The sequence below is a fragment of the Cynoglossus semilaevis genome, chromosome 9 (genome assembly GCF_000523025.1).
Source record: "Cynoglossus semilaevis isolate Cse_v1.0 chromosome 9, Cse_v1.0, whole genome shotgun sequence".
Classification (NCBI taxonomy): domain Eukaryota; kingdom Metazoa; phylum Chordata; class Actinopteri; order Pleuronectiformes; family Cynoglossidae; genus Cynoglossus; species Cynoglossus semilaevis.
The window spans coordinates 1,141,788-1,152,461 of record NC_024315.1 but is presented as its reverse complement, the minus strand read 5'-3'; the positions used below and the strand labels follow the sequence as shown (position 1 = coordinate 1,152,461).

General features: G+C 44.5%; 2 protein-coding genes and 1 long non-coding RNA gene across 13 annotated transcripts in view; 1 reads left to right on the top strand and 2 right to left on the bottom strand.

The window, feature by feature from the left end:
• Window positions 1-240: 240 nt before the first annotated feature.
• On the bottom strand, window positions 241-7,225 carry akap8l (A kinase (PRKA) anchor protein 8-like). Of its 10 annotated transcripts, none has more exons than XM_025058833.1 (14): window positions 7,058-7,225; window positions 6,429-6,461; window positions 6,077-6,170; window positions 4,908-5,133; window positions 3,981-4,373; window positions 3,462-3,579; window positions 3,310-3,362; window positions 3,077-3,107; window positions 2,898-2,982; window positions 2,663-2,804; window positions 2,467-2,572; window positions 2,242-2,372; window positions 1,823-1,918; window positions 241-1,283 (listed from the first exon to the last, which is right to left on the bottom strand). In XM_025058833.1, exons 1-14 carry the CDS (start codon window positions 7,077-7,079, stop codon window positions 900-902), a joined length of 1,914 nt encoding a protein of 637 aa, XP_024914601.1. In that variant the 5' UTR covers window positions 7,080-7,225; the 3' UTR covers window positions 241-899. The 10 variants fall into 10 exon arrangements, with proteins under 10 accessions (XP_024914601.1, XP_016890498.1, XP_016890499.1 ...); XM_017035009.2 differs by having other exon boundaries at window positions 3,077-3,104; window positions 3,444-3,582; window positions 7,058-7,224; XM_017035010.2 differs by having other exon boundaries at window positions 3,462-3,582; window positions 7,058-7,224.
• Window positions 7,226-7,536: 311 nt separating this feature from the next.
• LOC103383226 (zinc finger protein GLIS2-like) overlaps window positions 7,537-10,674 on the top strand; it is a 20,127-nt gene continuing 16,989 nt past the window's right edge. Inside the window, exon 1 of one of the 2 annotated variants that reach the window (XM_025058836.1) lies at window positions 7,537-8,319. The gene's annotated coding sequence lies outside the window, so the exon portion shown is untranslated. The remainder of the gene's footprint in view (window positions 8,320-10,674) is intronic. The other variant, XM_008316276.3, reaches the window with a different exon arrangement.
• Window positions 9,176-10,636, bottom strand: LOC112487529 (uncharacterized). Its single transcript, XR_003050686.1, has 2 exons — window positions 10,164-10,636; window positions 9,176-10,067 (listed from the first exon to the last, which is right to left on the bottom strand). It is a non-coding gene; the product is annotated as an uncharacterized LOC112487529 (long non-coding RNA).

Sequence of the window (10,674 nt, the reverse complement as noted above, 5' to 3'; positions counted from 1 at the left end):
CACTGTTTTGTAACCGTGTTTCACTTTTTATGGTAAAAGAAAAACCAAAAAGCTTTGTTAAAAAAAAACAAACATGTCTCCCAACACAGCTGATAAGGTTACAGTACATCAGACACACTGGTCCATTTTTAATGTCTTTGTATCTTTACATCGTTTACATCCCAGTCATTGACCTGGTATTCTAAATACTAACTAAACTAAACTAAACTAAAAACTGCTGGGTTCTAAATACTAACTAAACTAAACTAAAAACTGCTGGACGTTGATGGTTTACATTGCAATATGGAAAATAACTAAAACTTATTATTAACTCCAGTCTTTTTCCACCAATAGCTCAGTAAGGTTTATACTAACTAGCCAAACCTCAGACGAGTCACTGTTAATCCACCTGATGACTTTGGTCATGATAATGACTGAAATTTAAGAACATGATTTTCTGATGTACAGATTTTACAAATCTGCACATTTTTGTTTCTCCATTTAACACTTTACACAACGCTCCACTGTGGCTGTTTATTGACTTAAACATCCACAACGGCGCCTTGTTAGGTCTCCCATGATTCATTACACATGACACTGAGCACATTCTAACCTGCAGTCTAATAACGTGTCCTACTGGGTTCATTTCTAACTTCTAACCCATATGGACTGTCATGTTTTTACATAAAATCTGAGCTGTACCTTAAAAATTAACTGAAGTTCTCCATGATCTAAACATGGGGAAAAAAAAATTCAAAAAAAATTGCATGATATTTATCAGCCACAAAAACAACATATAAGCTGCAAAACTTAGAGGGAGAACTTCTGCCTGGTAACTGATGAGCTGTCGTGGGAGCGTGAGGTCACGTACTGGTCCAGACAGATGTCAAAGAAACAAAAATACACCCTGGGTGTTTAAGTCATTCCTGATTCAACTCTTCATCCTCAACATCGCCCGTTTCCAATCCTTCATCCTCTGCTTCACCCAACTCCTCTTCTCCAACCTCATCGTGGATCACGTAGCCCCCCTCCTCTTCTTCTTCCTCACCAACTTCAAAACCTTCTTCCTCTCCAGCGATGTGTTGCTCCTCTTCCATCTTCACCTCCTCAGCTGCTGCGTCAGTCTCGGCCTCGGCTTCAGCCTCCTCACCCACATCTTCCTGTGATGCCGGCTCTTCTTGTGTCTGTGCCGAATCAGTTTGTCCATCTAACGTCTCATTGGTCAACTCCATCTCTGACACGTCCATCAACATAGAGTCCTCTGGATCCTGGTCGTCATGGTTACCAGTAAATGGGTTCTCACCCTGAATAAAAAAAGCACACAAAAAAACTGGGTTCTCACCCTGAATAAAAAAAGCAAAAAAAACAAATTGACCATAGAAGTTCATTCAGTCAAAGATGAGTGAGTTCTGCTGTTCAGTCAACATGTTTTGTTCTTTGTGTTCATCACAAAATTGGCTTCTAATACAAAACTTCCGAAAGGCTTATAGCGACACCCAGTGGATAACATTTGAAACAGCACAAACGTTGAGCACTAATGCGTCTCACAGCTTGGGAAAAATTGTTTTCTCTCTGACTGAATAGAATGACAGTAATGTGTTCCCTCTCACTGCTGGCCAATCGGAGTGTTCCATAAATAAACAACTTCTAAAACAGTGACATTGAATGGAATAAAATGCTGTGCAGTACACAGCACTATTTCTAAGTATAAGTAAAACAGTGTTTGTGTTAATCTAGCACTGTAAGCAGACTACTGTCATACGATTCCATATGATTGATAAAAGTGAAGGCTAACTAATGTTTCCCCTTGACTTCTGTGACTGCAGCATGACTCTGTACATACCTTGATGTAAAGCTCCAGCTTCTTGCTGATGAATTTGTGGTTAAGGATGCTCCGAGCGACTGACACGCAGGCTCTCTTTGACTGCTCCATCATGCCCTGGATTAAAAAGAAAGTTCAGGAGTCATTCTCAAAGCAGGATGAGAAATACTACAATTTAACTACAAATACATGCATACTTTGGGAGAGTAGAATTGGTTTATGTTGTGTACGTCTGCCAGCAGTACAACAAAACATTAGGTACGTAGCTGCGGATAGATGTGTGTCACATGACAACAGGAATTCAGAGACTGAAGTGAAATCACACCATGGAAAAACTGAGTGATTTTAGCACCATGTGAGAACTATTGTCTAAAAATATGGTTAAATATGGTCCTGACTAGAGCAGTAGTGAGAACAACAGCTCAGAGTGGATCATATACCTTGCGGTTGTAGTTGTGATCAGGAGACCTGATGTGCTTCTGTATCAGGTGTGGCTGCATGGGGATGAACAGGTCACAGGCTGCACAGTGGGCCGCTTCCACCTTCCTCATGAAGTGCTCCATACCAATATCTACGCGTGTGACAGAACGAAACGATGACCATTCTCTACAAATCATTTTCATGTGAATTAACACACAGACACACTGTAAAAACCCAGTGCCAACCTCTGGTCAGATCCTGCTCTTTGTACAACTGGCAGATGGCGTCGCTGTGGTGTTCCATTTGACTGATCCTCTTCTCGATTTTCTTAAACTTGTTTTGCAAATACTCCTTTAAAAAAAAACAACAGGTATTCATAATCACATGACCCTCATCTCCTGGAACATACATGCACTGTTCAACAGTAATGACGGCAGTCACCTGTAGGAATTCGGACGTTGGCTTGGACAGTTGGCCGGACAGGAACTTGAAGTGGTCCTTGTGGAAACGACTCTCCAGGTGAGCTTCCATGTCGTCCTTGTAGAAGGAACGGAACTTGCAGACAGAGCAGGCGAACATTCCCCTGGAGGAACAACAGCACGTGTTTGTTTGAACAGAAGCCGAGAGACAAATCAACTCAATCTGGGCGGCTGCGTTTGCTCTTTGATTTGTTTACCTTTCCACAAAGCCCTGTCTCTTCTTCCTCTTTGGATGCTTGTCTTTGCCCTGGAGCTTTTTCTTTGCGTCTGGCGTGTTTGCAGCTGGTCGATTACAGAGTAGATATTGAAGACACCAATAACTAATGAAAAACATAGTAATGCAGATGCTCATTTGCAGTCATCGTTCATCACTCACCGTTATCTCCTTCTTCATCAGGTTTTGTCTTCTGGAACAAAAACAGAATTGTTATTTAATAGGAAACGAGGACGTTAACTGAATGTTTTCAGTCCTGCCGCAGCTTTACCACTTCTTCCTTGTTCACTTTAATTACGGTACTCTTTCGACCACAAGGCTTTACTGTGCTCTCAAACCACAGGCCTCTATTTAAAATCAAACAAAAATGTTCTAGGTATCAACTATCTACTGACCTCATCAGCAGGGGCCTGTGGTTCAGAGGCTTCGCCATTTTTCTCCACTTGCTCTAGAACACAAAGCATGAAAACCAGTGAGTGATATGAACGTAGAAAATGTAAAAGAAACAAAAACAAAACAATAAACGAACCTTGAACTGAGGAAGTACCTGGCGTGACCTCTGATTCTTTGCTCTCCGTCTCGGTCCTGTTTATCTTTGACTCAGGTTCATCGGTAGGTGTGAGCATCTGTTTCCTCTTCTTCTGATTGTCACGCTGTGGCTTCACCTGCTGCAGGGAGGAGCGATCAAAACACAACCACGACACTGCAGAACCTATTCTACCACCACAAGGATATTTACTACACTCTGTTCACCCGTCCCTCTAACTTCCTATTAGAGCTCCTGTGTTTGTTATGTTCGTGTGTCAGAATAACACAATAACCAAAGACTATGTAAGAATTGGTTATGGGGGGAGCGAGGGGGGGGCAGTAATTCTTTCTTGACTTAAAGAAAGGAATTAGGAAAAGCTTAGTGAGCTGAGTGGTGTGTCAAATGTGTCCTGGACAAACAGTTTCAATGGCAAAAAGCAGGCACCAGCACTGTAGGCTGACTTGGCCGTAGGGAATCAGAAGGGTCTTAACTTTGGATCCATGTCTGAGGAGGTCACATCTGGATGGAGGTACTTACTTTGTTTAGGGGTCTTTTGCGGACTCGCTGGGGGCCAGCCCGTGGGCCCCCTCCAAAGTGCCTCCTAGGATAGTCTTGAGGCCCATGAGTAGAACCCTGATGGAAGCCTCCACTCTCAGGGTACATGCGGTTAGACAGGAGAGATGGGAGCTTGCCTCTACCATATCCACCTCCTGCAGAGTGGCCACGGTGGGACTGGCCACCACTACCGGTGACCCTTCCACCGCCTGACGGGGCAAGGTCAGACCTGTGGCTTACAAACCCTCCTCCAGCTCCACGCCCCCCGGGACTTCCACCCCTTCTGGGGGATCGTCGGCCTGCTCCGGCCCATCCTCCACCTCCAGAACCTCCTCCCAGTCCACTGGTGAAGGAGTCCCTCATATTTTGTCTTATTTTTGTATAAGAGGAGGACAGACAGTTTCAATGGCAAAAAGCAGGCACCAGCACTGTAGGCTGACTTGGCCGTAGGGAATCAGAAGGGTCTTAACTTTGGATCCATGTCTGAGGAGGTCACATCTGGATGGAGGTACTTACTTTGTTTAGGGGTCTTTTGCGGACTCGCTGGGGGCCAGCCCGTGGGCCCCCTCCAAAGTGCCTCCTAGGATAGTCTTGAGGCCCATGAGTAGAACCCTGATGGAAGCCTCCACTCTCAGGGTACATGCGGTTAGACAGGAGAGATGGGAGCTTGCCTCTACCATATCCACCTCCTGCAGAGTGGCCACGGTGGGACTGGCCACCACTACCGGTGACCCTTCCACCGCCTGACGGGGCAAGGTCAGACCTGTGGCTTACAAACCCTCCTCCAGCTCCACGCCCCCCGGGACTTCCACCCCTTCTGGGGGATCGTCGGCCTGCTCCGGCCCATCCTCCACCTCCAGAACCTCCTCCCAGTCCACTGGTGAAGGAGTCCCTCATATTTTGTCTTATTTTTGTATAAGAGGAGGACAGACTGTCAAAGCCTCCTCCTCCTCCTCCTCCTCCTCCTCCTCCTAGCCCCATTCCTCCTCCGAAGCCTGAGCCTCCTCGCTGGCCAAAAAGCAGGCTGTCCCCACGGTCATCAAGATAACCATAGCTACCGGCGCCAGATCTGTAGAGATCTCGAGAGGAGGCCAGGGAGGAGGTGCGCGAGTCGTACGACTCGTACTGGTCAAACCTGCAGGGAGGGAGGGAGAGGATTGATGGAGAAAAGCCGAGAGGAAGGGAGGCAGAGAGACAGGTTTGGATTTCTCCACCTGCCGTTCCTTCTCCTCCATCATCTCACTTTCTCCATACATGCTTCTTTTTTAACCCCCAGCTTATTTTTCTGTGAACCACATTAGATCAGAAATGAATGATCCAAACAAGTCATCACATCGGAGAGGTCTGGTAGGACACTGTAGGAATTTACTTAAATGTACTCCTGTTGGAGTTCAACAGTATGCTGCATCTCAGACAAATGCAGTGACTTGACATACAGTAGTCCTTATTAGTGCATGCGTCTTCAAAAGACATGAACTTTATCCGTGAGAACCAATAACGCTGTGACCCATGTGAAAACACCTGAAAATGTCACTGTTTTTCACTGTGAAACGTGTGGATATTTTAGCTAGAACAGGACAAAATCCAGCAAAACCTAAAAAAAAACAAAAACCCAGTAAATGTGCAACCTAAAGCCAGCGCATATGGATAGGTTACATGGGGATGAGACAAGAACAATGTGCACAAAGAGATGTCGGTACAAAAACAGAGTTTCAAACAGAGCTGCATAGAAAGTAGGTCGGCGTGTTTGCAAAGATTTCTGTCTTCAGCAGGGGCTGCATATTATTTTACCACACCTATGGAACACAGCAACCCAAACGAAAATTAGAGGATAGCTGGTAAAAGGTGCAGGGGGTGGGGGGGGCAGGACCCACACTTGGACAGAAATGTTTGAGCCAATAAAAGAAGCTAAAGTTTGATCGTTACCAGAGGAAACCTGACCTCATCTACACTATTTAGATGGAACTGTGTATGTCACAGAGATACTCTACTTTCATTCAATGACAGACATTGATGGAGGGAATGTTCTCATTCAATCTGATGGAACCAGACTGATTGACAGTCTATCAGAATTTTACCTGTCTCCGCGTGACCCTCTCATCCCACCCTCCAACTGAGAGAGCATGTCGAGACGCTGGTTGATCTTGGCAATGACAGAATCCGCATTAATGCCTGAAAATAAAATTAAAGATGGGTATTATACACGTTTTAATGAATGCGTGCACTGTTGTGTGAATAGATGCAGATTTTCTAACGTTAAACTTGATTCAACGTAGATTATATAATAAGGATGGGCCTCTGTTATTGTGGTTCCATAGCGAAGACATTAGAGTATTCATAATAATCCATTCATAATCCACCTTTTATCCCCGAATATAATCTTATTCATTCCAAAACATTTCAACAGCCAGTTACGCATTGACTCCTCACCTCTGCTGCCCGATCCTCCCCAACCAGAAAAACCTGCAACGGGATATTTAATGAACGTTATTCAAACTGATATTTTTACATGAAAAAAAGGTATATTTCAAAATAATCAGAATTTTAAATGATTAACATTGGAGCCGCGAAAACATCTCAAGACGCTTTCTATGAGGCGGCCATTTTATTTAGCTTTTATTTAGTATCTCTATCCAACGGCTCCATTTTAAAAGAATCAACCTGCTGTTTGCAGCAAAGCATTTTTAAATACAATCGCAACAATATTGTACACATGTGGTTATATCGCGGCGTTAACAGTCATTTGTCGACGCGGCTAGGCTAGGCTAGGCTATGCTAGGCTAGGAGGCTGCGGTTCATACGTTTAACAAAACCAATGTATTCGTGAATGGTTTGGTTTAAGAAAACACAATTACAATTCCATATTTCCTATGTCAACATTAAAACTTTGCTATGCATATTTGTTTTTGTTGTCGTACAGCTCGCAAACGTCTACGAGCGTGTAGCGAGCGCACGTAGCATGAGGCTAACACTGAAAGCTAGTCAGCACCGTGAACCTATCGACGGCGTAAATTCTAGAACAAACAAATAATGAAAATAAATATTCGGGTTTTTTTTACCAGAGCCGTAGCCTCGATCCATGACGGCCAAGTTTGAGTTTAGTATCGCTGTTCAGAAAACAGTGTTCAAAAACAGGCTCGGATTTTACAGTGGTGACGCCCGAGACTGTACTGCTTCTGCTGCTTTGTTCTTAAGAGGTGCAACACACGGTCAGTGCATCAGCGCCATCTAACGGCGAGAAGTGCAGACGACGGGTAGAAATGAAATCTAAACGGGATTGGTTTATACAGCTACGTGTCCAACTACGACATTGGGATTTGTTATTGTTCAACTTGGAACTAGAACATTTTTCTACATTTAGATAGATTAGATAAATGGATAGGATAGATAGATAGATAGATAGATAGATAGATAGATAGATAGATAGATAGATAGATAGATAGATAGATAGATAGATAGATAGATAGACAGAACTTTATTAATCACTTTTAACTCTTAGATAGATAGATAGATATAACTTTATTCATCCCTTTTAACTTTTATTTTGCCAACTCGGGTCTCTAAAGTCTGCTTATGACGTCATTATTCAAGCACTGTCCTCCTGTGACTTTTTCGTGCACGTTCCTTCTTCTTGTCGGTTAGTGAAGCAGTAGTACATCAGATATCCTCCCGAGACTTTCAGGATACTTAGGGCCGTGGCTTGTCGGAGGCAGGACCATCTCTCCCTCTCCCTCTCTCTCTCCCTCTGAGTGAGGAACTCTCAACTCATCTCCCTCCCATTTACGCCTCCTCTTCCTCCTCCTCCTCCTCCGCCTCCTCTTTTCCCCCCTCTCTCCGCAGCTGCAGCCTCAGTTGACCAGCGTCGCAACCGAGCGATGCTCTTCCCGGAGAATCTCTGACATCACCGCTGACTGACATCTACCTTTTTTACCTTCCCAAATTTATCCTAATCCCGTCGGCGTGTGATCTGAGAAACTTCACAGGACAAGGGCTGTTGTTCGGTTTTTGTTTTTTAATTTTTAAATTTACACGTCTGAAAACTGACCTCCTCCCGCAACAGGCATTTTTTCCTCGCTCTTCAACCGAGTCTCCCCCGTGGGAGGATCTGATTTCGAAATAGCGATTACATTAATGTTTATGGAAAGACACAGACACTGTCAACCGATAACTTAATCGAAGATGTTTCGGGAAACGCTGGGCAGACTCGCCTGATTTTTGGTAAGCTGTCCTCAGTCGGTGTGTGTTTTGGAGACTGAAAGCATCTTCATCCAGACGAAGAAGGAGAAGAGGAGCCAGCGGAGTGTCCACAGATTGTTCTGAGGTAGGCCCGTTCTGTTGTTGCTGTTTTTATTACTCATCAAAACCGGATGTAGATTGAAAACAATGTTCATATGTTGTGTGTTTAAGTTTTGGTGCCGTTGGTATTTTTCAATGACATCACCATAAACAGATGTTAAGAAACTTATATATGTTATATATATATATACAATAATTAATTGATTGATACAACTATTGGAAAGGTTGGATATTTTCCCCTCTTGTTCTCGCCATAAACAAATTAGGAGAACATTCTTGGACAACATATAACATCTGGTCCACATCGCAACCCAATAAAGTGAAGAATGTACAGTATGTATTACATTATATTCACACATACGCTGCTACATGTGACATTAATTAGGCTTTGGTTCAGTGTGGAAACCAGTTGACTTTCAACCGAACGGTTGTGGGTTTGAGTCCAGGCTTATTGTTCTCCAAGAATGAAGAACCTGTATTTAACAGTCAACATCAAGACCACGGAGTGGTCACATGACCGCAGACTGGTCTGAAACCAGAAACCAGCTGTTTAACCATTTTAAACATTTTAGGTTCACTTGCGAGCAACGTCTCGTTGTAAAGTTACGTGTTTACGTGGCACCTGAATATATACAGGATACGGCAGCAGTCGTACGTGTGTGTCTTTATCAATAAGTTGAAGAAAATCAAACCAAACTGTCACCGATCTCAGGTGCGGAGTTCCTCAGGGTGAGGTGTTGGGAGTACTGTTGTGTGAGTGAGGGCTTCTGGGAGTTTCACCTGTGTGTGTGTGTGTGTCTTCTGTTAATATCCTGCTGTGATGTTGTTCCTGTGGTGGACGAACAGCTGGCTGGGGTGTCCGTCTAAACAGCTGTTTCCCCCCCCCCCCCCCCCCTCCCACTCTCCCCCCTCCCCAACAGTTTGGATTATCAAATCCCACAAGCCCTCCACCCACATGACACCAATCATGACTCCTCATCCTCCCTACGAAGGAGAATACACCCTTGAAACAACAAACCTCTCTTCACCTCCAGCTTAACTTTTCACTTCTTTCTTTCCTGAACTCAAAGACCCAGGGCAGGTTTTTAAGGATTCTCAGTCCGGTTGCCTTCAGATTTTTTTCGTTTACATCATGATGGTCAAAGTGACGAGTTTCTGAGTTTTTTGGGTTTTTTTGCGTGACAGCGGTGATTTTCTTTTTGGTTGCAGGCCTGTTGCATCATGCTGTTCTCCAAAGGTTAGACAGACACTCTAGGATTTTTTTTTTTTTTTTAAGCCCACGGCCAAAAGCAAACTCCTTTCCTGTTGTTGGGTGTGTCGGCCTCGGAGCCCCTTTCCACCCACTCTTGTCTGCAGCAGGGCGAGAGTGCTGCTCATAAATATGGTATACAGACGAGGGAGGGAGGGAGGAAGGGAGTGTAATGCACGTAAGGAAGAAGGATGGAAAAAGGTCAGGGATCTGAAGGAAGACGACATCCACGTACCAAGAACTAATCATGATCAGTCGATATATCACCTGGTTCTACCAGAGTTCTATGTTGGTTTTTACACCACATCTTTGAACCCAGAACCGTATCTTCGGTGTCAGTGTCGGCCGCTGACCCACAGCTCCAGCCTGACGTAGACCTCCAACCCTCAGCTGAGATGTTCCTGCTGTAGAAGCTGACGGTCGTCTGTCGGGTCTTAGGGGCAAAACACGCCAAAAACACGCCCACTTTCACGGCAGTGACTCTGGGTAAGGGGGGCGTGGCCACGTAGTCGCTTCAGCACGGACTGCCACAGACCACGGGAAGACAAGTAACACACGTGAGAATCAGGCCACGCAGTGGACAGGCGGATACAGCTCTTGCCTTACAGTGAGGAGGTCACCTGTTTTAGTGATAGTGGTAGGTAATCGTCAGCACAGCAGTGACGTCCTGGATCTGACCAGGTCTGTGAAGGACCAGTGTGGGGCATTAGGGTTGTTAGAGGAAGAGGAAGAGGAAGAGGAAGAGGAGGAGGAAGAGGAAGAGAAAGAGGAAGAGGAAGAGGAGGAGGAAGAGGAGGAGGAAGAGAGTCATCATAAAGTGGCTTCAGATAATCCACGCTGTGGTTTGGCTCTGTGCAAATAAAGCTGATTTTGATTGAGTTGAGTTTTTTTTTTTTAGACGCAGATGGAGAAGAACTAACTGAGAGGAAAACAGGAGAGAATTATGGGATATGGTGAGACGTCAAATACAGGAAGTGATGTCACACAGAGGAGAGAAAAGTGGAAAAATAAAAAATGTAGTATTTAAAAAAAAACAACAATTTGGACATAAAACAACATGTAACGTTGACTGTTGAGAAAAAAACAATGTATGGATGAACGGGGGGCAAAACAAGGTGAGGGGGCAAAACA

Excerpts from the sequence above, each read along its gene's own strand:
- akap8l (XM_017035006.2), bottom strand. The coding sequence starts at position 7,079 with ATGGATCGAGGCTACGGCTCTG. Across the intron at positions 3,108-3,309 it reads CACAGGCCCCTGCTGATGAG|AAGACAAAACCTGATGAAGA; the intron begins GTCAGTAGATAG and ends TTTTTGTTCCAG. Across the intron at positions 1,919-2,241 it reads ATCACAACTACAACCGCAAG|GGCATGATGGAGCAGTCAAA; the intron begins GTATATGATCCA and ends TTTTTAATCCAG.